General features: G+C 36.8%; 2 protein-coding genes across 2 annotated transcripts; one reads left to right on the top strand and one right to left on the bottom strand.

Moving 5' to 3' along the window:
- Positions 1 to 2,569: 2,569 nt before the first annotated feature.
- On the top strand, positions 2,570 to 6,497 carry LOC114306425 (emp24/gp25L/p24 family/GOLD family protein). Its single transcript, XM_028251661.2, has 4 exons — positions 2,570 to 3,021; positions 3,458 to 3,667; positions 5,975 to 6,051; positions 6,153 to 6,497. Exons 1-4 carry the CDS (start codon positions 2,809 to 2,811, stop codon positions 6,295 to 6,297), a joined length of 645 nt encoding a protein of 214 aa, XP_028107462.2. The 5' UTR covers positions 2,570 to 2,808; the 3' UTR covers positions 6,298 to 6,497.
- Positions 6,498 to 7,141: 644 nt separating this feature from the next.
- On the bottom strand, positions 7,142 to 27,354 carry LOC114306415 (serine/threonine-protein kinase VIK). Its single transcript, XM_028251657.2, has 11 exons — positions 25,630 to 27,354; positions 22,157 to 22,231; positions 20,133 to 20,249; positions 16,764 to 16,858; positions 16,261 to 16,381; positions 16,062 to 16,141; positions 8,561 to 8,620; positions 8,238 to 8,359; positions 8,053 to 8,138; positions 7,852 to 7,967; positions 7,142 to 7,572 (listed from the first exon to the last, which is right to left on the bottom strand). Exons 1-11 carry the CDS (start codon positions 25,912 to 25,914, stop codon positions 7,446 to 7,448), a joined length of 1,284 nt encoding a protein of 427 aa, XP_028107458.2. The 5' UTR covers positions 25,915 to 27,354; the 3' UTR covers positions 7,142 to 7,445.
- Between the last annotated feature and the right edge of the window lie 236 nt (positions 27,355 to 27,590).

The following is a 27,590-nucleotide window of genomic DNA, read 5'->3' on the forward strand; positions in this document are numbered from 1 at the left end:
GTCCTCGTTGTAGTAGCCACTTTGATCTGGTTTCTTTGGTGCGTTGCCAATCTGGCCGACGCCTTTCACTCCGTGATTCTAGTCACGAGTTTCTGCATTGCATTCGTCTCCTGTGATATCAAGGTCAATAGGTCTCCCACTCCTAGCAAGAGTGTCGTCCCCGATCTCTTCCTTCTATCCGTTACTGGCCATCTATTCTCCTTTCTTTCCCACAAACGGCGCCAAATTGTGTGTGTCAATTTTCCGATCACACTGCCCAACTTAGTATTCAGCTGGAGAACATTAGCAGAATAGATGACACATGGCTAACCTGCAACAGAAAGAAAAGATTCCGGCGGTGGTTCGTCCACCCAGGGGCACTCCGACGATCAAGTCAGCATATCTCTCAAAGATAATAAAAGTGCTCAACTCACTATTCAGAATACAAAAAGCATACCTTAGACCCATGGGGGTGCCTCTCTTTTATAGCCAACACTTATCTGATCTCAATAGAAGCCTAACTTCAATGGACTTATGATTACTGCTAATCTTGGACTCCCAGTAGGATTGAGATAAACTCTCTAAGAGTCTTATCTTTATCCAAACTGAAGTCCTCTCCCATTCTAGGACTCTTGTCCCTTATCTGCTTATCTCGGATTCCGATATCTTCGGAGATAACCTCGGCCATGCCGAGATCATCTCGGCGTTACGATCAGGACACGTGGAATCTCAGCTGATACATCGGTGTCACCTTGCCACGTGTTGGTACTCAAAAATATATCTCCACAGGATTCAAAAGCAAATCCGTGAACAAAACATCAATGTAGCTTCATCAGTTACAATATCCTTTAGTCTGACAATTTTTCTTAACAAAAAAAAAGAAAAAAAGAAAAAAAAAAGAAGATCTGGAAACTATTTTTATAGAATTCACACTATCATCAGGTTTGCAACACAAGAATATGAGTAATTTGTTAAGATTTGAATCCAAAATTTCCCAAATCCAAAAATTTTCATATTGCACAATAATTTTCAAATCATCATTGATCAAACAAAAACTCAGTAAGATTTATGCTCTTTCCCCATTGTTTAAACAACCAAACTAGTGGTACAATGCAAACACAATAAAAGAAATCAAGGTCTGCTCAATTATAAATTCAAGTTAGATATATAAACAATTAGCTTTTAAATCAGTTCATCAATGTCAACAAATAATTATGCATCTTACTTTTTCTTTGTACATGTTTTTAAGTCTTCCTATTTCTTCATCCATGGGTTGATCAAGATTCTGCTCCAAAATCCACATACTACCTTTGTTTTCAGTTCCATCTTCAATTTCCAATCCAATAGCCATGCAAAACTAGCAACTGATTCCATCATTTTTACCACTCTCTCTCTCTCTCTCTCTCTCTATCTCTCTCTCTCTTTCACCCATATCGCCGTCATCTTCCACTATTCATCTCAGTGGTGACGGATGCGACAAACGAACCATCGACCGCCATAATCCGATCGTCAGAGACGCCAAACGCATAGGCATATCCCTCTATCTTCCATCGTGCATTTCTCAACCACCGCCCATAGCTTCGATTCCTTACAATCATCTTCACCACCGTAAGGACTGAAAGAGCTCTTCCTTTAATTCCAAATCAGATGATCGAATGATTATGGGGTCTTAGGGTTTTGAGGAAGAAGGAAAGAGATTATGGGGTCTTAGGGCTTTGGGGAAGAATGAAAAGGTTTAGGCCGTGTTTCTCTCCGGTTGCTTTTCTCTCTTGCTTTCTTACTCTGACATGCTCAGCCATTCTGGCTAACCAATTTTATTACGCTGTGTTTGGTTGGGGGATTTGGGAAGGGAAATGGAAAGGGAAATGGAAATGAAAGGAAAAGGAGAAAGAATTAATAGAATTCCAAATCCCAACTATGTTTGGTTGTGTTGGTTATAAAATAGAATTGATGTCCTAAAAGGTATCTTATTTCTTTATTTATTTCTCACCTCCTTTCTTTTCCCATATATTTTTTATTATAACCAAACATAAATAGGATTACATTTCTCATTCCTTTTCCAAATCCCACCTCAAAAATTCCAACCAAACACAGCATTAGAGAGCCCTGATATGGATTTGAGGAAAAAGACGATTGAGAGCTGAGAGAGAGAGAGAGATGTGGAAAATGTTGTGGTAACGCAGGGGCAGTGTGGACGGAAGTTGGCGAACGGTGGGAAGATTGGCAAACGAGACAGAGGTTAACGATGGGGCATTTGGAGAGGTCGACGATCGTTTATCCTAAGAGAGAGAGAGAGATGATAGAAAAAAAGGTAATTTAGAAATCAAATAATTATAATAATTATAGACGAATCAAAACGTATATCAAATAAGTGTAAAAAGTTAACAGAAATAAACGAAAACAGATAAGGGGTCAACATTAAGACACGATTAAAAATATAGGATTTAAATTATTAAAATTAAAATGTTGAGGTTTAATGTGAAAAGCACGCGGAATTATGAAATTTTTTTTTTTTTTATTTTTTGTAATTTCCCCTAAAAATTGAGAGGTGAAGTGTTAAAAAAAAAAAAAAAAAAAAAAAAAAAAAAAAAAGTGTATTGTACCTGGAATATTTAACTACACGTGCCCTATTGACTCTACTTTTCGTTTGTCAAACAGAGATTGTCAAATGGTCATTTATAACGAAAGATCCAAATCAAAGCCCATAGAATTTGCCGAGGAACAATCTCTCTCTCTCTCTCTAGATATTTGTAAATTTTCTTTATCTCCTCTCCGCCTTTGGAGCTATAATAGAGGTGTTAGTTAACGCTAATTCCTAGTTAATCAACCATGGCGATTCACAGAGTCACAGTCGTTTCTGTTCTTTTGATGCTAGGGTTTCTATCGAACACCGCACGATCGCTCCGATTCGATCTCCAATCGGGTCACACCAAGTGCATCGCTGAGGACATCAAGAGCAATTCGATGACCGTTGGCAAGTACAGCGTCGTCAATCCCGACGAAGCCCATCCTTTGCCCGAATCTCATAAACTCACCGTCAGGGTATGTTTACTTTCATTTTCTTTTTTAATTTTCTCAGATGCCAAACGGAGGATTTGTGTATTTTGTTTGAATTTTGCGGTTTACAGATAGGAAAAATGAGAGCTTTCACTTTCTTAGATTTTCTCTGCTGCCAAAAGGAGGGTTGTATGGGTTTTTGTTTTAAATTGTGGGTTTTTTTTCTTTGTGGCTTACGGATAGAAAAAATGTTGACTTTCATTTTCTTAGATTTTCTCTGCAGCCAAAAGCAGGGTTTTGTGGGTTTTCGTTTGAATTGTGGGTTTTTTCCTCCGTAAATTTTGTTTGAATTTTGTGGCTTACAGATTTAATATATAAAAATAAAATTAAAAAATGAGAGATTTCATTTTCTTAGATTTTATCTGTAAGCAAAATGAGGGGTTTAAGGGTTTTTGTTGTTGAATTGTGCGTTTTTGTTTAGGTGACATCCACATACGGTAATAGCTATCACTACGCGGAACAGGTGGGCTCGGGACAGTTTGGTTTTCAGGCAGTGGAGGCTGGGGACTACATGACTTGCTTTTGGGCTGCTGATCACAACCCGCAGACAACAATCACGGTCGATTTCGATTGGAAAACTGGTGTGGCTGCTAAGGATTGGACCAACGTTGCTAAGAAAGGCTCAATCGATGTGAGTCTCTCTGTCTTTCTGTAATGTTTGTGTTGTTTCATTTGCAAATATGTTCTATTTATTTGAACTTTTTGATTTTAGGTTGCTTTATGAATTTTGTCATGTGTGTTTTTAGATGAATATATATATGTCCTCAAATCTGCTTGAAGAAATGTAGATCTTTTAAGTTATTTGAAATAGGAAATAAATAAGGGAAAAAAAAGGTATATACAAAAAGGTTTGGACCATTGTTGAAAAGTTACTTCCATTTTACTCAAACTCAGAATCCAAATGATGAAAGAGAGAACATAAATCGATCCCGGGACCAAGCATATAGCAACTTTAATTGTTATGAAAAAGTAAATAATTTATATTGTAAGCCTGTAGAAATTAGATAGGAAGTTTTATAGTCCTTTTTTTCTTTTTGGGCATTCCCTTCTTTACAAGTTAAATCACTAGCAATGTGCTTAGAGATTTGTTCAGACATGCATGGCGAGCTTGGCACTGAAAGGTTGGTATGAAAATAAACAAGTGGGCTGGTCAGACCATTATAACAAATGACGAAAATGCAGACATGTCTCTGCCTATATAAATCAAGCTTTCGGGTACTTTGGTAAGATTTTGAGGCATAAATCCTGAGGTCTCAGGATCTACACTCCCCAAGGCCAACTCCTAGGGGTTTGGTGCTGTGGTCCTAGTACGACCCTCTAAGTGCTGGACGAATCATATTCAGGACTTGGGTGTGGGGTTGAATCCTGACAGATGCACTCCTTGACTTAAATGGTGTGTGCGTTGTGGAGTCGGTGCACATACTCGAGGTTTAGCCCTCTTCCTACTCCGGTTAAACCGACATTAGGTAGTTGATTTTGAAGTCAGCGAAGCACAGGTTGGGAAAGTTTACTAGTTAACTAAAAAAATCAAGCTTACCAATGGTGCTACAAAAGGTTAACATATGAAGCACTGGTGTAGGTACGGATACTGGTATGGGTACGTTGATACGTCAATACCTAAAAAAATAAGATACAGGTACAACTGGAGTACGTTAATAAATTTTTATTTTTTATAACTTATTATTTGAGATTCAATCTACAAATCAAAATTCAATACTAAAATTAAAGGGAGAAATTACAAAATCAAAAAAGAAATTGTAGTTTAATAATACCAATACCAAAGCAAGTCTATAAGTTATTTTAATGCCATTAAATATGAGAAATTACAAAATAAAGTTTCATTCCAAAAGCAAACTAAGCAAAATTTGAATATTTGAAGTTTTAGTTTTCACTTCTATCAATTTTATCATTGAATAATACATCTTTCATCTCTGACACATCAAGTAAAGGATTTACAATTTCAAGTAAATCAGAGCTCTTTAATAAATTAAACGTATCTCTACCAATATCTCATAACTTGGTGTACTCCAATGTATCCATGAAATACCCATGGAGGACCCAACTGTTAAAGAATGTATAAAAAAGTATCCGGTACGTAAATACTTGGTACGCATGCAACCCTATCGATACGAGTACCAATACTTGGTAAATGCCCGATACGAGTACGGCAACATTTTCGGAGGATCCATACTTCATTAACACTTGTGTTGTTGCCCCTTAGGTGGGGGGGTCCTTTGTTTTTACTGCTGAATCATAAATCTGTCTGTTGTTTGCTTTATTTCTGAAACTCGGACTCAAATCCAATATTTAGCAGCAATAATGACCATCTGTAGTGTACATTATAACTTGCTTATATAGATAATACATGTTTGCGTGAATGTTCTTTTCTCAAACATGGGTGTGTTTTTGTTCAAACAGTCTATTAGAATTTGTTTACAAAGCGCGAATTAAATTTCAGTGTGCTCACCTTACCTACGTATCCTTTCTTCGTTCGATTGCATTGAGGAGGTTTGATTGCATTGTGCCTCTTTTATCTGAGTTTGTTTTTTCTTATTTCATCACGAGGCCCCTAAATTATTATTATTTCTTATACAACAAAATCAATTTTTTGAGTATTGCTTCTCAATTGCCGCATAATGGTTGTATGGTTGTTACAACATGATGTTTGCGTTTAAATTTTCTTCATGTGTATGGAGTGAAACTTGTAATACGGAAACGAAGAAACCTAATACACAACTCAACTTAGGTTGCTTTGTGTAGGCTCAATTTGTGAAACAAAACAAATGCCCATGATATACATTGAGAAACATTCTTAGAGTTAATAAGGATGTTCCAAATGTATAATAGCCAAAGCGTTCACCTGATGCTCAACCTTTTGATATACTCTTTTGTCCAAGTTAGTCTAATTATTTTTTTTTATTTTATCTTTTGCTACCAGGCCATGGAAGTAGAGCTGAAGAAATTATATGAAACTGTTACATCTATTCATGATGAGATGTTTTATCTCCGTTCAAGGTTAGTGACAATTCTTTACCATGAACAATTCATGACATTATTTCTTTGAGTATTTCCGTTAATTTATCTAATGCATTTTTTTTTTTTCATGCTTGTTGCAGGGAAGAAGCAATGCAGGAGCTTAACAGAACAACCAGCTCCAGAATGACTTTATTGAGTTTTCTTTCACTTTTTGTTTGCTTATCTGTAGCAGGTTTGCAAGTATGGCACTTGAAGACCTTTTTCGAAAAGAAGAAGCTCATATAATAGTTTTCCTTTTATGTACAATTTTCCATTAGTGGCATATTAAAGAAACGGAAAATTTTATGTCAATTTCAGATTATTGAGTTACAAATAATTAAAAACATGTGCCAAGAACGTCTTTTCTTCTCTTTCTGACTTGTCCAGAGATGCTGTTAGTATTCTTCTATGGATATTTTGGAATCAGTAATGTTATGGTGATCAAATTATGGGTGCATTGACATCACTACCTACCTGATGTGTGTAACAAAAGTTGGATACATTAAATTACAACACTAACACATAAGATGATAATCAAAATCTGGTGCTCAAATTTTATCAGCAGTCTTACTGTTTTTGAATTGCTTGGAATTCTGTTTCAGAATATGCTTTTAGAATTTTTTTTTTTTTAAATAGAAATTAATTTGACAAAAATAAAAAAAAAAATTCAATTTAAAAAAAAAAAATAATAATAATAATTTCTGCCCTCCAAAAAGGGTAAAACTGTGTAAAAATAATGTGTATTTTTCAACAATTACAGCAATTAAGTAAAGAAAAACAGAAGTATTAATAGTCAAGTGATAACAAAAATATCTTCAAAATTGATGTATGATTTTTTTTTTTTAATACCATTATTTGAAAATTTTGATATCATGATATTTATTATGTCAATAAGACTACATTCACTGTGTTTTTATATCATGTTTTATTTACTATTTAATGTATGACATGCACAATGATTGTTGTAATGGTATCCATACAAATCTTATTCATATTCATATTCAAACATTAATAGTTGTGCTAAACAAAAAAAATGGTACAAAAATATGATAAGCATAAAATTAATTATTTTTACCCACCCAAAATAAACTAATTATTTGTTTAAACAAATTTTTTTTTTTTTGATAAATCTATTTTTTTGAACAATTTTAATGGTGTCAATTTATGAAAACCTCTCAAAAAATTTATATAATACTACATAATTCTCTGAAAAAAAATAAAAATAAAAATCAAAGTTAAGTGGGTTCAATTGAACCCACTACTTCATGCATGGCTCCGCCCATGCCCAGATGAGTGTTCATGATCCATCTGCACAATCAAATGTGGGAGTACAGGGGGAGATCAACATCATAAACTTTCCATCGGAATCTATAGATACGCTTGGGTCTATAATGTCATGAAGTAAAGATGTTCCAGTGATGATCTGATGGTGTGTTTTCTTTAACCTTGTCAAGCCGCTTTAGAATTTCCAAGAAAGAGGGTCTTTGGTTCATATCTGCAGCCCAGCACAGCTCTATTAACCTAAAAAGTTCAACCAAACAGCAGAAATTAGCATCCCAACATTCCAGGTCTTATATTATATCTCATATTCTAACATGGAAACACCATCACAGAAAGTAATTAAGCAAAGGAAAATAAGATTTAGTAAAATATCAGCACAATCAAACAGCAGAAATTATCAATCTTTGTTATTTATTAGAATTGAAATTCATACAATTGAGAGTTAAAATATAGCATGAATATTATAAAGTTCAAACCAAAAATAAAAATTGATGACTAGAAGAATTGTGGTTGACATACTCTCTCAATTCAGAAATGCAACATTTTGCCCTAAACATGGGTCTGTGTCCTTCTGCCATATATTTGGCTGCTTCATAAGGTTCGTAGTTTGACAATGGTGGGTCACCTTCAAGCATCTGCACTAGTTAAGAACATCATATACTTAATCTTGTTTCCATCAGTTCAAATCTTGTTTGAAATTCTTATAAAAACAAAAATTACCTCATATAATATCATCGCAAAAGAGAAAACATCAACCTTCTTATCATACTTGCGGTGCTTGAAAACTTCAGGAGCCATATACCGATCTTTTGTTTTATACCATAAAAAAACAAGACACTTTAGTCATGAAAGTACCAAAAATATTCAAAACACGTAAATGTTATATATATATATATACAACTCACAACTTCCAGTCTCGCCAGTCATTTTGTAGACATCATGAGAATTTTGCACCCTGATGAGCTTGCTTAGTCCAAAGTCCCCAACTTTTAAATGGTCTGCACTTGAGTTGACTAGAAGAACATTCCTGAAATAATCACCAGATTCAGCCAGCACATATTAAAATAACCACGCCAAACCAACACACGAGAGATTGTAATCCCTGCATCTGCAACTAATTAAGATTTTATTGATGAATTTAAGACACTGATGAAAGGTATAAAAGTAAAAGTTCAATCAGACAACACTCTTGTATGTCCACTCAGATCTGACAAAAAGATGAACTCACCTTGGTTTTAGGTCTCTGTGAATTATAACATTTGGCTCATTGTGAAGATAAGCCATGCCTCTGGACTCACAAATTACAAAATTTAGATTAGTATGGCATTCAAATTCAATAAAGCTAGTTGCATTTGGCAATTTGGAAAAATTACTAGGAAATCATTCTAGACAGCTACAACTTTTTTCGTCTTGGTTGCTGAAATGCAAGTATAAAAGCGATGCATAATATAAGAACCTATATTGCCTGCTCATGTTTCAGAGAGCATATACCTCAAAAGATAAAGGAATTTGTTTTCCTTCACTGAAAAACATTAGACATTATCATCTCCTATTGAAGTACAATATTAGTGGGACCATTCTGGAAGCATTGCCTCAAAAGATAAAGAAAGTTTATTTTTATTTTTTTTTCAATGAAAAAAATTTGACATTATCAAGTCCTGCTGAGTTCATTCTGGAAGCAATGCCTGGATCTACTCACTATGTTCTAAGCAAACTAAAACTTACTTCAACAAAAAAGAAAAAGGACCTTTTATGTCAAAGTTTTTTGTATCCGCTCAGCTCTTTTTTTTTTTTTGGATAAATAATCAGATTTCATAAGAAAGTATCAAGATGATGCAAAGAATACAAAGATGCAGCCCAAAGAGGGACTGAAACAAGACTAACTAATCAAATCCTCCACAAAATTTACAAAGACCAAAACATTGGGATCAACTATACCCGTAACCCAACTATGCAACACCATCAATAACCTATGCTCTAACCAAGAGACAAAGAAGCACACATCCTGAAACACTCGCCTATTACGTTCTAACCAGACCAACCAAAGCAAACAATGAGAAGCAAGCACCGAAGCCTTCTGGCACCTCTTCCCTACTCTAGCCCCACCCTAACTCTGTAACACCCGCAAAATAGACCCCGGTTGCACCCACACTAAGCCAAACAAAGCAACAATATAATTCCAAAGTCTAGACGCAACCGGGCAATGAAGAAGCAAATGATCAAGTTTTTCTACTTAGCTCTTTATATCATGTTTTTCTCTCTCTTCTTCTTTTTATTTATTTATTTATTTTTGTGGTGACAAAGCCCATGCAATAAATTTGAAAACATTCACATGAGACAAGTTCGATAAAACTGAGTTGCAGGAGATATGCTGGTACATAAGCCACACTGATTCCCAAGTCAAAAGTAAACAGATCATAGACACTTATTGAAACTGACTAAATTGATATGTCAAAAGGGAAAGAGGTTGAATAAGGGTGGCAGAGCTCGAAGAGTAAAACAAGCCGCACTAGCCTATAACATTTTTCAGACTAAATTCCGATGCCACATTCTGATTCTTGATGGATTAACGGAAAACTTGCATTCCTTTTTTTTTTTTTGAATAACTACAAAATTTTATTAAAACGGGAAAGAGAAAGAGGAAGAGGACAAGATGTCCTCATACAAAGAAAGAAAAAGAGAAGAAGAAAAGCAAAACAAAATCACAAAACTCGTAACCCTAAGGATGGCAAACAGCAGCCCAATCCCTAGAGATCAAAAACAAAGGGACCCTTTAAAAGAAGGAGATACAAAAGCCCAAAAAGAGGCGAAATATTCAGCCCTATCCCACAAATCCTCTACACTTACTTCCTTGCCTTCAAAAATTCGAACATTTCTCTCCAACCATATAACCCAAAAAATAGCAAAAACAATGTCTGTCCACATTGTTTTGGCTTTTCTTGGTACTCCCAAACCCGTCAAACCGAATAAGAAGCATATGCATACACTCCCGTGGAGCAGCCCACTGCACATCACATAACCAGAAAAGACGCTGCCATAATACAGCAACCACCGGGCAATGAAGAAAAAGATGATCCGCTACCTCCAAATTTCTCTTGCACATCACACACCATTGGGGGCATAGAGAATGATTAGGTCTTCTCCTCTAGAGAACATCATTAGTTGTAATACCCTTTTGAGTCAAAAACCAAATGCAAAACTTCACTTTACGAGGGACACCCGTGTAGAAATTTAATGTATAAAGAGAAATAGAGAATTGTATTATTGATTGATTTATATTGATATCTATTACAATGATTCATGATTCCTATATATAGAAGAGGGTGAGTGTGTAGTAGGTAAGGAGTAGGTGAAGTGGAGGTGGTAGTGGTGTAGTGGGTTAGGTTTAGTGGAGTAGGTGAGGTGGTAGTGGTGTAGTGGGTTAGGTTTAGTGGAGTAGGTTTAAGTGGGTGAAGTAGGTGGAGAGTAGGTGGATTTTAACAGCCCCCCGCAAACTCAAGGGGGATAGGAACTAACCAACTTGAGTTTGGAGAGAGTAACAAAACAAGAAAATACATAAAAATAAAAGAGGATAAGAGACACTGTATGGTCGTGTCAGACCATTGGTGAAGACACTGGATGGTGGTGTCATAACGTTGTAGAGGACACTGTATGGGGGTGTCATAACCATGTAGAGGACACTGTATGGTGGTGTCATAACGGTGTAGAGGACACTGGATGGCGGTGTCAGACCGATGTAGAAGACAGTTTATGGGGTCATGTCGGACCGTTGTAGCAGACAATGTTGTGACAGTTGTGGTGACAGTTTACGGAGTCTTGCTGGATCCTTGTAGAAACTAACCGGAATCAATGTCGGGACAGTTTACAGAGTCTTGTCGGACCCATGAAGGAGCTAACCGGAATCAATGTCGGGACAGTTTACAGAGTCTTGTCGGACCCTTAAAAAGTCGCACCCTCAAAAGGTGTGCCCAATCTTTCAAAAGGCGTGCCATCAAAAGGCGTGCTCAATCCATAAAAAGGCGTGCCATCAAAAGGCGCGCCCACTTCATCAAAAGACGTGCCCGACAGAAAGCGTCGAGCCATCAAAAGGGGCGCCTGACACGCGGCGATGCACGTGATTGACAGAGCGCGTGTCGGCCTCGTCGTCTCTGTCTTTATAAACCAAAGCGAAGTCTGAGGCTTGGAAGCATAACAAACCAGTTGAAACCTCTTCGTTCTCTGTAACATTCTGTAACCAACCCTTCTCTGAAACACTCAGCAACCCAAAAACATGGCTTCTTCTTCCCGTTCAGCTACCCAGAACATAGCCTCTTCTTCCCGTGGTCTGCTCACTCTCTTTCCCGACCTCAACGAGTCAACAAGAGAGATAACTGGTGCGGTGGCCTGTGAACCTCAACCAAACACCTCTGGTTTTGCTCCGTTGAACTTTCCGATGCGGTCGGTGGAGCAAAAAATGGCAGTGCAAACGGATATTGAAGTTAATCAGTATACATTGAAGTCCTGTGTTGAAACTATGACTGCGGTCACAAACTTGTCGCACCGGCTGCAGAGTAGGACAAATGAGGTGCAGCAGTTAAACGCCCAACTGGCTCTGCTCCAACGCATGTATAAGGATGCGCGAGCAGAGATAAGTGTGCTAAAGGCGGAAAATAAGGAGCTGAAGCGGAAGGCCACCGTTATGTTCCGATTTGGAGGTCCGCCATATGCTGTAGTGGAGGAGCATGATGGAGTGATCGTGCCCAGTGGAGTGGGAAACACGGAGGCAACACCGTCAAGGGCCGCCCAGGACGGAGGTAAGAAGAAAAGACCGGCGGAATAGGCGAAAAAGTGAGGTCGGTGGGTGGCCGTCTGCAGAAAAGAAAACAAATCTTGTGGTGTTGAGGTTTGTGTTGTTTTTTTTTTTTTTTTTTTTTTAATTTTTTTTTTGTTAAAATTGTGATCGGGGTTGATCCCTGAGATGAATAAAAGATGGTTTGGTGTGCAAAGCTATATGGTATGAATGGAATTTGAAAAAGATTAAAAAAATAATGTGAAAGAAAAATAAAGAAAGAAATAATAAAAATATATTTGAAATCAAAATGAAAGATGGGGGAAATAAGGAAAGTGGTTTGGAGAAAATAAATAAAAATAATGGATTTTGAAATCAAACGGAGGAGAGAGAGGGGACAAGCCCATGTGAGAGAAAGAGGGGAAAAATGATAGCCGATGCACCCAAAAATAATCTAACTGCTATCCACAGGCGCTTAGGGAAAGGAAATGGTAGCAAGAGACGGCCAACACCATATATGGCTATAGCAAAGAAATGGAGTATCAAGCTCAATGGGCCAGGATTTAGACCAGAGAGTAAAGCCACTGGTCCTGTTGAACACACACTTCCAAGGCTCAAATAATCAAAACATGCTTCACGCATTTCCTTCCTTGCTTGATCAGGAGATGCACAAAACACCTTATACATGGCTCCAGTCATTCCTCCACCAGTTAAAGGATGACGCATGTTGAAAGCATCACCTATTAATAGTGCTCCAGGAGTAGGGTAAGGAGCAGCTGGCATACTTCTATTGGGCATTGTTCTAATACTTCCCTTATCAATTGCAGCTATAAATGAATCATGCAGCTCAGGTGGAACCTGGGGAGCCACCAGAGGGAAGCAAAGCCGAAGGCTGCTGCAAAGCCGAAGGCTGTAAAAGCGAAAAAGGAAAAGAAGGCTGCCGTGAAGCTGAAAGCTGCAGTGAAGCTCAAGGCTGTGGCGAAGCCCAAACCAAAGCCGAAGGCGAAGGATCCTAACAAGAGGCAAATGAGCATGGAGGAGAAGCATAGATTGAGTGTTGGGTTGCAGAGTTTGCCCCAGGAAAAGATGCCACAGTTAGTGCAGATTATGAAGAAGAGGAATTCACATTGGCCTCAAGAGAGAGGATTTAGGCAGTGATGGAAAGGTATGTGTAGAAAATAAGCGGAATAGGTTGAGGTCCGGCGGGCGGCCAAGGCGAGGTTGTCGCCCGCCGGTGAAACGAAAAATACCAAGTGCTTAACCTTGCTCTGATACCATGTAGAAATTTAATGTATAAAGAGAAATAGAGAATTGTATTATTGATTGATTTATATTGATATCTATTACAATGATTCATGATTCCTATATATAGAAGAGGGTGAGTGTGTAGTAGGTAAGGAGTAGGTGAAGTGGAGGTGGTAGTGGTGTAGTGGGTTAGGTTTAGTGGAGTAGGTGAGGTGGTAGTGGTGTAGTGGGTTAGGTTTAGTGGAGTAGGTTTAAGTGGGTGAAGTAGGTGGAGAGTAGGTGGATTTTAACAACCCGCTTTTCAAATTTTCTTATGAAAAGAGAACAAGAGAACCGAGGGATTATCAATAATCTTATCAAAGAAGGATTTGCATGAAAAGACCCCAGAAGAGACAAGATTCCACACACTACTATCGGAAGACGAAGAAAGAGAAACCCCCTCGAGCACAACCAACAAAGATGCCAACTCACCCGCCTCCCTATCATTCAAGTTTCTAATGAGATCAAAATTCCAGGAGCTGGGTGCCATAGACGAGCAAGCCACCGACGCTATAGACACATTTGGAGAACAAGCCAACCTGTAAAGAAGGGAAAAAGATCTAGCAAACGAAATATCCCCTATCCAAACATCCTCCCAAAACCGAACATTCTCCCCATTCCCCATTCTGAATGAAAAAAAATTAAACACAAGAGGATACAAGCGAGAAATGAATTTCCACAGAGAACGACAATTGCCTCTATTAACCACATTAGAATCTCTACTGTTGGATTGAACTCCATACTTGCTTTTAATAACTGAACACCATAACGACTCACTTTCAAGAGGAAATCTCCACAACGACTTACCCAATGAAGCAATATTCCTAGCAACGATGTTTTCTATAGCCAAGCCACCTTTTGCCCTAGAAAGAGAAACAGTCTCCCACCTAACCAAATGAACTCCTTTACCCTCCTCACACCCTTCCCAAAGAAAATCCCTCATCAGTTTCTCAATCCTTCTTGCAATGCTAACCGGAATTTTGAAAAGGGACATGAAATAAATAGGAACAGATCCTAACACGGATTGTACCAATGTATACCTCCCTCCCTTAGACAACAAAGCTCGCTTCCATCCCTCCAATCTTTTCCTAATTTTGACAAGAACAGGTTCCCAAAAAGACACCAAACTAAGATCTCCTCCCAACGGAAGTCCAAGATATTTGAGGGGAAAGGAATCAATTGAGCATCCCAACATAGCTGCTACCCTATGCACATGACTATCATTCAAATTAATACCCACAACACAGCTTTTGCTAAGATTGACCTTGAGGCCCGACACTATTTCAAAAATTCTCAGAATCTTCGGCAAACTCCCCACCTTACTTTCCTCCTTAGATGAGAAAAAAATAGTATCATCCGCAAATTGTAAGTGAGTAACACCTATCCTATCCCTTCCCACCACAAACCCCTCAATGACCCCCTTATCCCTAGCTAAATCAATAATCCTACCCAACACATCAGCAACTAAAATAAACAAAAATGGTGATAAAGGATCACCCTGTCTTAGACCCCTAGATGCTTGGAAAAAATCCCCCGCCTTGCCATTCACAGTGATTGCCATATTGCATGACGACAAGCACCCCCAAATCCACTTCCTCCATCTAACACCAAACCCCTTCCTTTCCAAAACAAAATCCACAAAGCCCCAATCAACATAGTCATATGCCTTCTCAAAATCTACCTTAAACACAATACCCTCCTTACGTAGTCCCCTATACTCCTCCACAACCTCGTTAGCCACTAAGACTACATCCAAAATCTGCCAACCCTGCACGAACACACCTTGTGCCGAAGAAATTGTTCCCCCCAGGACAACTCTTAGGCCTCGTTTGGCAAGAGGCTATTTTAGCCAATTAGCCAAAAAGTTACTAAATTAGCCAAAAAGCCAACAACCCATACCAAAAATTCAAAGATTCTCTTTTCTCTCTACTTTTTGCACATCTTTTCGTAATTAGCCAAAAAGTCATCCCAAACATACAAGTTTTTTTTACCTACCTTTTTAGCCAAATAGCCAAAAAGTTACTAAATTAGCCTGTTCCCAAACGAGGCCTTAGTCTCCTAGAAAGCACTTTAGCTAAAATCTTATAAAGAGATGTGACCAAGCTAATAGGTCTAAAATCCCCAATCTTGATCGACTTATCCTTCTTGGGAATTAGACAAATGAAGGATGCATTGGTGCACAAATTAACCTGCCCACTCTCAAAGAACTCAAAAAATACCCTCATAAGATCCATTTTTACAATTTCCCAACAATCCTGAAATACTGCCATTGAAAAACCATCTGGGTCTGGAGCTGTGTCTCTGTTGCACTCAAATACAGCTTGTCTCACCTCATCTTCGTCAAAGGGTCTTTCCAGCCAACTAGCAGACGCTAAATCCACTGGGACCCAATTAACGCAAAACTTGCATTCTTAACAATGCAACTGAAGATTCATACACTATTTTACTTTTTCAAAATAAAAAACTCAAACATGTTCTTTTCTTCCTGCCAAGTTCCATCAGATAGTTCTTAGAACTTCCCAAAAAAGTTATTAATATTATCTAATGGTGCTTACATAAACTCCTCCTAGTTTCTCATGCAATAAAAACATTTTTATATAAACGATGAATGACGAGAATTAGAAGGCTATCTTGCATTTTCCAATGGAAGTTGATGAGAGAAAATGACATAAAGTACCTGGCAATGTCTAATGCAAAGTTGATAGCTGTTGATGGACTAAGTGCCCCCTTCTCCTTTAGATACTGATGAAGGTCACCCTAAAACAACAAATTCATTAATGCCATAATTTAGCACAGAAAAATTACTTTTATGAGAATAAAAATTATGCTCCAAAACACACACACACACAAATAATAATAATTATGCATTCGTTTACCCCTCGTAGGTACTCGGTGATCAACATTAGAGGCTTTTTTTCAGTTACAGCTCCAAGGAATTGGACTATATTAGGATGGCGAAGCTTCACTAGCAAATTCACCTCATGCCTGAAGTCCTGACTGATTCAGAGAAGAAGAACATAAGGAATTTGAAGAGTGTACACAAAAGTATATAAAATACAACTAGACAACAATTAATTTGTTCTCTTCTTCAGGCAACCATGAAGCAAAATATATGTCAGTAAAATCCCTTTGTAAAGTTAATGGCAAGCATAATCTCTTTGAAAGAACATGTGATGTATCTATTAAAGAGAGTGCATGGCCGTTTTGAAACAATTAAAATGTCAGCTCTTGTGTCTCCTTTATAATTATCAAAGTTTAGTAAATAATGTAAACAACATCAATAACTCAAATTATCAACCCAGATCCTGTAGCTCATAAGTAAAAATTAAAAAATTCAAATCCAATGATAAGCAATTGAGAAAAAGATCATGGAACTCACATCACTAATCTATCATCTGAAAGATTTGGAAGAATGCGTTTGATAGCTACCGGTGTTCCACGCCAACATGCTTTTAAAATCTCACCAAAAGATCCCTACTAGCATCAGAGCACTATCCAGTAAGAGTAAATCATGCAGATAAAAATTGAAGTATGTGTTAGAATTTACCATAATTCACATCCACCTACCACCTCCACTACACTTCACCTACCACCTCCACTACCACCTTCACCTACTCCCAAATCATATCCTATATAAACAGCATTTCAACATTTGTAAATAACACAATAACACATGAATCAAGATATCAATCAATTCATCAATTAATAATACATATATTTTTACATGGTATCAGAGCAGGTTTAGAACCTACTATTTTTCGTTTCACCGGCGGGCGGCAACCTCGCCTTGGCCGCCCGCCGGACCTCAACCTAGTCCGCTAAGATTTTTTTTTTTTTTTTACACATACCTCGCCAGAGCAAAAACTCCAAACGCCCTACCCTTCGCCGCCCACCGCCGCCGTTGACGGCCACTCCTCCACCGGCTGTTCCTCCACCTGCACCGCTTGCTACTCCACCTGCTCAGGTTCCGGCCCCAGCTCCGAGCAAGACATTGTCCGGGTCATTCACAGCCCTCCTTGCCTTAAAGAAACAGAGTAGACTTCTCTCTCTCTCTGTTCTAGTATCTGGACAAAGCTTAACTCTTGAGTGGCTAAACTCTTTCAAGTTTTTCACCTGCAACTTTTCAAAGGTTTTTCGAAATGGAGATCTGGACTTTGTTACATCTTTTTGTTCTTCTTCTACTAGTATCATCATCACCATCTACTTCAAATCAAGAGGGTGATGCTCTGTCTGCATTGAGGAGAGCTGTGAATCAAGAAGCCAAAATCTCCGTCGCCGTCGCCGTTGGCAGTGAGTCCTCCGGCACCGCCGACGGAAGCACCAGCAGCGCCGTAGCCAAACCCATGCTCCCAATCTCCTACTCTCTCTCCTCACTTTGCATCTATACAGCTTATTGGTGCACCCTTTATTCTCCACTTTCATTATTTTATATATATATATATATATATTTTTATTATATTATATTAAAAAAAAAAAATAAAAAATAAAAAAAACCAACACGGCACATGCATACACATGCACACACGGCAGCCCACTCAAACACACATGCACTGGCTCTCTCTCTCTCTCTACTCAAGGACAAAACCCATTCTTCTTTTCTTTATTTCATCAAACCCACTAAGATTGTCTTCACCTTTCTTTTATTTATACATAATTATCATCTTTTCTTTATTTAATCAAACCCACTCAGATTGTCTTCACCTTTCTTTTCTTTATACATAATTATCATGTTTTTTTCTATTCCACCCCTGTGGGCTTGTCTCCCATTATTATTATTATTATTATTATTATTATTATTATTATTATTATTTAAAAAAAAAAAAAAAAAAAAGGCAGACGACGAACTTGCACAATACACTCATTTTATTCATCTCGGGATCAACCCCGATCACCATTTTCCAACATAAAAAAAAAAAAAAAAAACAAAACAAAACAAAACAAAACAAAAAAAAACAAAAACAACCACATCCACAGTGGGATTTTTTCCTTCTCTACTCTGCAGCCGGTCTTTTCTTCTTGCCCCCGTCCTGGGCAGCCCTTGCCGGTGTTGCCTCCGTGTTTCCCACTCCACTGGGCACGATCACTCCCCCATACTCCTCCACTGCAGCATATGGCGGACCTCCAAATCGGAACATCACGGTGGCCTTCCGCTTCAGCTCCTTGTTTTCTGCCCTTAGCACGCTTATCTCTGCTCGCGCATCCTTATACATGCGTTGGAGCAGAGACAGCTGGGAGTTTAAATGCTGCACTTCATTTGTCCTACTCTGCAGCCGGTTCGACAAATTTGTGACCGCCGTCATGCTTTCCACACATGCCTTCAAAGTATACTGATTAGCCTCAATATCAGTTTGCATCGCCATTTTTTGCTCCACCGACCGCATCGGAAAGTTCAATGGAGCAAAACCAGAGGTGTTTGGTTGCGGTTCACTGGCCACCGCACCAGTTATTTCTCTTGTGGGCTCGTTCAGTTCTGGAAAGAGCGTGAGCAGGTTCTGGGTAACTGGACGGGAAGAAGAGGCCATGTTTTTGAGTTGCTAAGTGTTTCAGAGAAGGGTTGGTTTCCGGGTGTTTCAAGATTTGCAGAGACAAGCTCTCCGAGCGTTCAGAGGTTTCAGACTCGTATGCACAGCCTTCGCCTCAACCTTGTTTTAAATAGCCAGGGCCAGCCACGCGCATCGCGCGCCTCTTGCCGCCCGACAAACTGGCACGCCTTTTCATGGCACATCTTTTGATGAATTGGGCACGCCTTTTTATGGCACGCCTTTTGACAAATTGGGCACACCTTTTGAGGGTGCAACTTTTATGGGTCCGACAAGACTCTGTAAACTGTCCCGACATTGATTCCGGTTAGCTCCTTTATGGGTCCGACAAGACTCTGTAAACTGTCCCGACATAGATTCCGGTTAGTTTCTACAAGGGTCCGACAAGACTCTGTAAACTGTCCCGACATTGATTCCGGTTAGTTTCTACAAGGGTCCAGCAAGACTCCGTAAACTGTCACAACATTGTCTTCTACAACGGTCCGACATGACCCCATAAACTGTCTTCTACAACGGTCCGACATGACCCCATAAACTGTCTTCTACAAACGGTCCGACATGACCCCATAAACTGTCTTCTACAACGGTCCGACATGACCCCATAAACTGTCTTCTACAACGGTCCGACATGACCCCATAAACTGTCTTCTACATCGGTCTGACACCACCATACAGTGTCCTCTACAACGTTATGACACCCCATACAGTGTCTTCACCAACGGTCTGACACGACCATACAGTGTCTCCTATCCTTTTTTATTTTTATGTATTTTCTTGTTTGTTACTCTCTCCAAACTCAAGTTGGTTAGTTTCTATCCTCCTTGAGTTTGCGGGGGGCTGTTAGAATTTACCATAATTCACATCCACCTACCACCTCCACTACACTTCACCTACCACCTCCACTACCACCTTCACCTACTCCCAAATCATATCCTATATAAACAGCATCTCAACATTTGTAAATAACACAATAACACATGAATCAAGATATCAATCAATTCATCAATTAATAATACATATATTTTTACAGTATGCTAACAGCATTAATGCTGAAAGGCAAAGAATAAATGGAATTCAAAGAATTCTATGTGCTTCATATTTAACTTGGTTCATATTCAAAGCTTTCAGATTCAAAATTCAATCAGTGTATCAACAATAATTACGCAACAAAAAAAGAAAAAGAAAAAGAAAAAGAAAAAAGCTCATACCTTTCCAATAGTATTTGAGTTTGAGAAGTCCAACTCAAAAGGGTCAATCTCCCAATCACACTTATTTGGTAGAGGAGGCGGAACAGGCCTCGGTTCAAAATGACTTCCACTTTGGCCCTGCAGCATAATCTAGGACATTAGAGCCCACCAAGAGCATATATTTCCAGAATCAAGAAGGAACAATAGCATCTTCATGAAGTAATCTCGTATTATATAGTATAGCATCAATAAATCAGAGATTAAGAACTGATGCAGTATGTCTAATATATGTGCAGGTATGTATAATTGAAGTCAGTCACTGAAAATTGATTATTTTCCGTGTGGAAAGTCTCATGTACGGCCTCCAAAAGATAACACATGTTGGTTTACATGCATCATCACTTTACAGAGAGAGAATTTAATTTTGTATAGTTTTATTCTCATCTTATGTGCCCATATAAAATTATGTTGTTCCTACTTGATACACCTGGTTCTCCTTCTAAATGTCCTGACTGGTTGGTACTGAATTGAAAGCACAAAAATTACCTCCCCGTAACACCTTCAAAACTGAGGTCACAAGATTCTGCATCAATTGGTAACAATCCCAACAACATAATCTAATAAAACTCATTAGTTGTTCAAAATTACATTAGATCCAGAAGCTGCCTGTTCTAACCACATCCATCAAGTCCACTTGAAGATTCTGAGTACAATTTTGCAGGAGACCTGCTGGTTTTTAGACTAAAGGAGAAAATTTTCCATCTGTAATTACGCTTGTAGAAATTTGAGTCATATATACTAAACAACTGTTTTCACATCTAAAAGTAAATAATACGAGTACCTATCCCAAAGTTGAAATTGCAGTTCCATTCCAACATAATGTCCACGGACAATGTTAGCCAACTTCTGATAAATAACTTCTCGAAAGATAACCAATGAATAGCATCAAAGGAATTACACTAAATAATGATTCAAAAGCAACAAACAAATACAAGAAGGCACAATGACTGCTTCAAATTGCCTGTAACATCTTAAAGTCCAAACTCATACGTCACAACTCTCTACTAAAGAAACCAATGGAGTTGGCATTCATTACACATGCATTTAATTTGGGATATAATGAGATTGTGATTGAAGGTGATTCATTAGTTGGTATTCAAGATCTACAAGGCAAGCAAGCAAAATACGGGGTGGATCATGATTGAAGGTGATTCCTTAATTGTCATTCACTATCTCAAAGGAAAGCAAAATATGGTAGGCCTAAAGTAAATAAATTCATATAATTTTTTACTACTGCATCCAATATCAATTTATGTCTTTCCCTCCTCCTAATATTTCCACTTATGGTGATCATATCACTCTTCCTTATCACTACATCTACAAGTCTGCTTTGTATATGATCAAACATCTTAGCATGTTATTTCTCAACTTATCTTTAATTGGTGCTACTCTCACCATTTCGCAAATATTTTCATTTCTAATTCTGTCTTTTCTAGTCTTACTATACACCCATCTAAACATCCTCATCTCAACCACACTCATTTTGTGAACGTGTTGTTTCTTACTCCCAATTAGACAGAGCGATTATCCTATAATAGAGCTCAAACAGCAAAGAGTAGAGTGTAAATAAAGTTGACCTTACGGTCCACTGATAATTCTAAAAAATAATTGCGAGAAATGCTAATGAATAATAACAGACACCATAATGTTTGTAACTTACTCTTTTACGCTCAAACACAAGCTTCAATGTACACAATTATTAGCAATCTAGTTTCACAGTTCTGTGAAATAGCCACCAGCTATACCCAGCTTATCAAGAATTGTTAAGGGGCAAAAAATAATGAAATAATAGGAATTTACAACTTTAAATATGTATATTCAATATTCATAATATGCAAAAGAAGAAGACGAAGAAAAGTAAACTAAAACACAACACAAGCATGTTGCCAAAAAGCATAAAGTTAATATTAAATGCTCAAAATTTTTAAAAATATTTTAAAAACAAATAATAATAAAATGAGCGGAAGAGAAAGCATTGAACTTACATAGGACAGACCACCGTATGACTTTAACAACTCAATCATAGAATGTTTTTTAGCTCCTTCTGCATCAGCTAGAGGCTGTCATGACAAATACAAAGTTCAGAAAGCAAACTCTCCAGTGTTGTTATAGGCAACAAAGCTCAGTGAAGATTGTAGAATGAATATGAAATAGACTTGTGGAAAAAACAATACATAATGGAAAAGAATGACCATTGTATTGAAAAATGGGACGCAGATCCTAATGAGCTCAGACTGCTTATCAAGCTCATTTGGCAACACCATAAATAAGTTGCTTACTAGCTTATTTGGGTCACATCACTTCTCTACTTTTTTGCACGCCTTTTTGTAATAAGCAAAAAAGCCAGTTTATAAGCCATACCCAAAAAATGGCAATGAAGGCGCAAGCGGTAGACAACAAACAAGCAGGTTTAAATTCATTTTTTGTATGAAAACAAACAAAAGGCTCCATTTAAATGAGAATTTGAATTTTCAAATAAAGGGACTTACGTAATTGAAGGTAGAGTAATAATTCTAAGTGGAGGTTTGCATAGAGGTAGGAGAAATAAATTTCATGAAGATTCTTCTACAAGTATAATCTTTTAGGGAATGATCCAAATAATTATATTCACCATGTTATTTCAAATACCTCAATCTAAAGTTCTCAAATTCATTCTTGAAATGTAGACCTAAAATATTACATTGGTCATGCTCCTTGAATAAGTGACACCCTATGAAGCACGGATATGGGTATCTTGATACCGCAACACCTAAAAAAAATATGATACGGGTATGATCTATGAAGCACGGACACCTCTCCGGAGGTCACATACAGGTGTTTGACATATATCAAACACGGACACACGCCGGACACGCTCTGGACACGTGTCAGACATGCTGGAAAGAGTTGGACACGTTGGGACACTTTGGACACGCTGCGGACACTCTAGGGATACATTGTGGATAGGCAAGGGACATCCTAAGGACACTCTAGGGACGCGCTAAGTACTATTTTTTTCAAAAAAAATTAAAATTTTTAATTTTTTTACTAAAATAGCATACTTAAGATTGATAAATTTGATAAAGTTAAATATTTGACCAAAAAAAAAATATTAAATATTTAAAAATATATATACAATTAAAATATATGTTTTGAACGTGTCTCTAACATGTCATGTCCTGCATTTTTTGAAAATTTACGTGTCCGTGTGTCTATGTGTCCCTGTCGTATCGCTTGTCCATGTCTGTGCTTGTTAGGGTATGATTTGGGATACATCCATAAATTTTTTTTTTTTTCAATTTGAAGTAATGCATGATATATAACAATTAGAAAATCAAATGCAAAAAGTAGTTAAAGCAAGGTACAAACTAGATTTTATGCAAAATTAGTTCAAGATCCAACCTGCAAATCAAAGTTCACTGCCAAAAGCAAGTTCCATTCAGCTGGTTTAATGCCATTAAATTAAAAAAGCTACAAACCACAGAAATTTGCAAATTTGCTGAGATTCAATATGACCTTTAATAAAAGAATCCTTCTCTATGATTTGAAAATTTGCAGTGATACTCTTCATTTGTTTTATTTAAAAATAGAAAATTTCATTTAAGTCTCGTTGTACCCGTGTAAGTATTCTGTACATACCCAAGACGTACCTGAGATGTACCCAACAATGAATTATGTTTTTTAATTTTATAAAATAAATACATATTTCACATACCTAGTACACATACCAAATCACTTCATTTCAAATCCATAAATCAAAATGCAACTAAATATGTATCAGCAAATTATTCAAAATGCTTAAACATATAATAGCAATTGCTTTCTTCCAAGATCCAGTATGAAGTAAGGAAAACCAAGTATCACCTGCATTTGCAATGTTTTAGTTTATATCACATTTACCTTCTTAGAAGTGTCCGTGCTTCTTAGATGAAGAATGAAGATGAATAGAAATCATTTGTAAAATTTTGAATATCTGAATCAGTTTTGCCCTCATGTGATTTTGGACTAAAATGTACCAATTTCATCCAAATTAATTGAAATTGTACCACAAGTGCCTAATTGATGAGTTGGCATGAAAAAAAGTTGAAGTTAAAGTCAAATCTCAATGCAAAAAGACAATTCTATCCTTATCTTCATCTTTCCCAAATCAATATAAAAATCCTCACCAAACCCTAGCCCTAATCAAGAAGAAGGAAAGCAGCAGTTGCATTTTCCCAGCCACCCCATCTCCCCTTCTTCATCATCCCTCTCCCCTCTGGTTCTCCGACCCAACAACTTCAGAAAGAACCTCACAAGGTGGATCCTTTCTCTACAGTGGCATTACTTGACATCACAGCAGTTGCAAGACTTGGCCTCACATGTTGTAATTGAATGCCCTTTCTCTACCGTGGCATTACCGCCCTTTCCTCTACCTCCACCAGCTCTCCTCCTGATTTTGTTAATGTGCATTGGTCAAAATTTAGGAATGACAACTAATTTTGATTAATTTTGCTTTTGGAATTCACATGCAATTCATAAGCTCTTTTGATGTTGATTAGAGCGAGTAATCCCAAAAAAACACATTTAGAGAAGTCTAGCAAAACAACTAAATTATGTCAGAATTTTTATTTAAACAATCAATTTCTGGGTTTGGAATGCAGCAAACTTGAATGATTTCTTTTGGCTAGAAGTTGATGAGATCCCACCAACACTAATTCTAATTCTATTGCTTTTTCTTCTCTTCCCATAATTATTTCTATACAGACTGTCAAAAAACTGTGCAATGCTCTTGGATAGTGAAATCCATAAGAAACTGCTCATGGCCCTTTTGCTATTGATCTGCAAGCTTGCTATTGTGTAGTAAGAAGCCTTTGGGAGCCATCAAACTTCACTTTCCATTTGTTCTCTTCCGGTTTTCACTCAACAACCAAACAAGAAGGAGATTGTAACATTTCTTTTCCCCGGAAAGCACCTATGGCAAAGAAGCAGAAATCCTAGGTTTTCCGGAGGAACAAGAAAATAAGTGTTACATGCGCGCGCGCGCGCGTGTGTACGAAACTAGTCAATCGTTATTGCTATTGAGGTTATTGAATCCGGTGGTGGGGGTGGTGGTGGGTTGAATATGGCAATGGTGATTGACACTGAGTCGGGAGGGAGGGAGAAATGTTGAGGGTATAAAAGTTTATTTTAACAGTGTTAAGATTGCACTTTAATTTAAAATCACGTTCGACCATTTTCACTATTTTTAAATGTTAGATTAGAAAAGTAAAGTGCAAAAGCGCCAATACCACAAGGAGGCAAATGAGATTTTGCCCTATATATTATACATACACACATTATACACAACAACAACAGAAAAAAACAGCTTTCTGCATTAAAAACCAACCCTTCCCTAATGATGAAAACACACACCAATGAACAATTAACTCAAAACAACAAAAAAACAAACAAAGTCTACAAAAACGTACATTATCGCGTATATATGAATATAAGTGATTACCGTGTTCTTCCAACGATCTTGGGCATTGACATCAGCTCCGTATTCAATCAAACACTTGGCGACATCGATCCAGCCATGAAGAGAGGCGACGTGGAGAGGAGTCCGACTATCGTAATCCCTAGCTTGAACCAGAGACCGATCTTCCTCCAACAACTTCCGGACGGAAGTGACGTCGTTCTGGTGAGCGTGCCAGAGTATGAGAGACGTCCTGCTCACCCTCGCCTTCACCTTGTCCTTCTTTTCCTCCGCCGACGACGACGAATCTCCGGCGTCGCTGCCACTCATTGAACGAATAGATTTTGATTGAATGTTGGGATTTTGATTTTCAGAGTTTGTTTTCTGTGATTTTGTTGTTGTCAATACAAAATCAAAATTTGTGTTTTCTTTTTTTCATATTTGTTGGAAGTGTGTGCGCGTGTGTGTGTGTGTGTGTGTGTGTGTGGGGGGGGGGGGGGGGGGGGGGGGGGTGTGGATGGGAGGAAGTGTGACATGAAACGAATGCCGGTGGTGGGAAAGGGTGCTCAAACGTGGGCGTTACTCTGTTTTACTTTTTCAACTGAATTCGATTCGCTTGACTAAAAAATTCACTTAATTTTTAGGATATATTAAAATCAATCATTCATAACACCTATATCTACCAAATAAATTTAAAAACTAAGACTAAAGTTTGACCTTTTTAAAAAAAATAAAAAAATCACTATCTAACTCACATTACATCTCTACCACATCACTTCAAACTCAACTCATATTTCATAAAAAATTAAAAAATACACTTATTTAGAACATTCCAAACAACCCTATATCATCTTTCATAATATTTTTTTATGCTAAAAACCTTCAATATTATTTTTTAATTGTTTTAAATTAATTACATTTGAAGTCTTCAAAAGATCATATTCATTTGGTTATCAAAATTTAATATTTAAATTATATTGATTTATTTTTAAATGTATAAAAATATTTTAATTTGATACTTTATATTTAAATTATATTAATTTGATTCTTAATATAAATATTAACAATTAAAATGATATAAAATTTAAATTTTAAAGACCAAAAACATAATTAAGAATTAATTACCTAAAAGTTCTATTTATAAATGTTATGGTAGCTAAGGCCCTATTTAAAAAATTTTGAACCAATAAATCCTGTTTAGTAAAAGTGAAATTATTATCAGTTTTTCTCAATTTTTAAAACTAAAAATATTATCAATTTTACATAGTAAATTTTCAAATAATTCTTTCACTAACTGACAAAAAAACAGAATATGGATTAAAAGTTTTTGTTTTTTTACTTATTAGTTTGATTCAACTATTTAATAAAACCGAAAACATTATTCAACTTGCTTGGTTCCATTTTTTCAAAAACACTTTTCAGAAAATTCTACTTTTTTATTTTTAGCATTTTTTTGTTTTTATTGAATTTTTTTAATATTTTAAGCAATTTTTTTACTTTTTAAATACACCTAACATAAATACATCTAAAAAGTAAAAAAATTTGTAAAAAAAATCACTAAATACCAAAAATGCAAAAAAAAAAATAAATACAAGAATTCAGTACATTTTTTGTATTTTTTATATATTTATTAATTTTTTTAAATATTTTTTTCACAAATTTTTACTTTTTAGATACATTTAAGTGAAGTGCATCTAAAAAAATAAAAAAAAAAAATGTTTAGAATTATAAAAATAATCACTAAAAATAAAAAAACACAAAAACCAAAAATAATCACTAAAATCTTTTTAAAAAATACACTAAATACCAAAAAATACAACAACAAAAAAGAAAGAAAGAAAATTCAGTACATTTTTGTATTTTTGTGTATTTATTAATTTTTTAAAATATTTTTTCACAAATATTTTACTATTTAGATATATCCAAATAATGTGCATCTAAAAAGGTAAAAAAATGCTTAAAATTTAAAAAATATTCATTTAAAACAAAAAAAAACATTTTTCAGA

The sequence above is a fragment of the Camellia sinensis genome, chromosome 5 (assembly GCF_055761805.1).
Source record: "Camellia sinensis isolate YWXY chromosome 5, ASM5576180v1, whole genome shotgun sequence".
Taxonomy (NCBI): Eukaryota; Viridiplantae; Streptophyta; class Magnoliopsida; order Ericales; family Theaceae; genus Camellia; species Camellia sinensis.

Bases quoted from the DNA above. Each gene is read 5' to 3' on its own strand.
- LOC114306425 (XM_028251661.2), top strand. From the start codon at position 2,809: ATGGCGATTCACAGAGTCACAGTCGTTTCTGTTCTTTTGATGCTAGGG. The intron at 3,668-5,974 runs GTGAGTCTCTCT...TTTTGCTACCAG, and splicing joins CTAAGAAAGGCTCAATCGAT to GCCATGGAAGTAGAGCTGAA. The intron at 6,052-6,152 runs GTTAGTGACAAT...TGCTTGTTGCAG, and splicing joins ATGTTTTATCTCCGTTCAAG to GGAAGAAGCAATGCAGGAGC.
- LOC114306415 (XM_028251657.2), bottom strand. From the start codon at position 25,914: ATGAGTGGCAGCGACGCCGGAGATTCGTCGTCGTCGGCGGAGGAAAAG. The intron at 16,142-16,260 runs GTAAACGAATGC...TTGTTGTTTTAG, and splicing joins TCACCGAGTACCTACGAGGG to GGTGACCTTCATCAGTATCT. The intron at 8,621-16,061 runs GTACTTTATGTC...TTGTGAGTCCAG, and splicing joins TTTGCATTAGACATTGCCAG to AGGCATGGCTTATCTTCACA.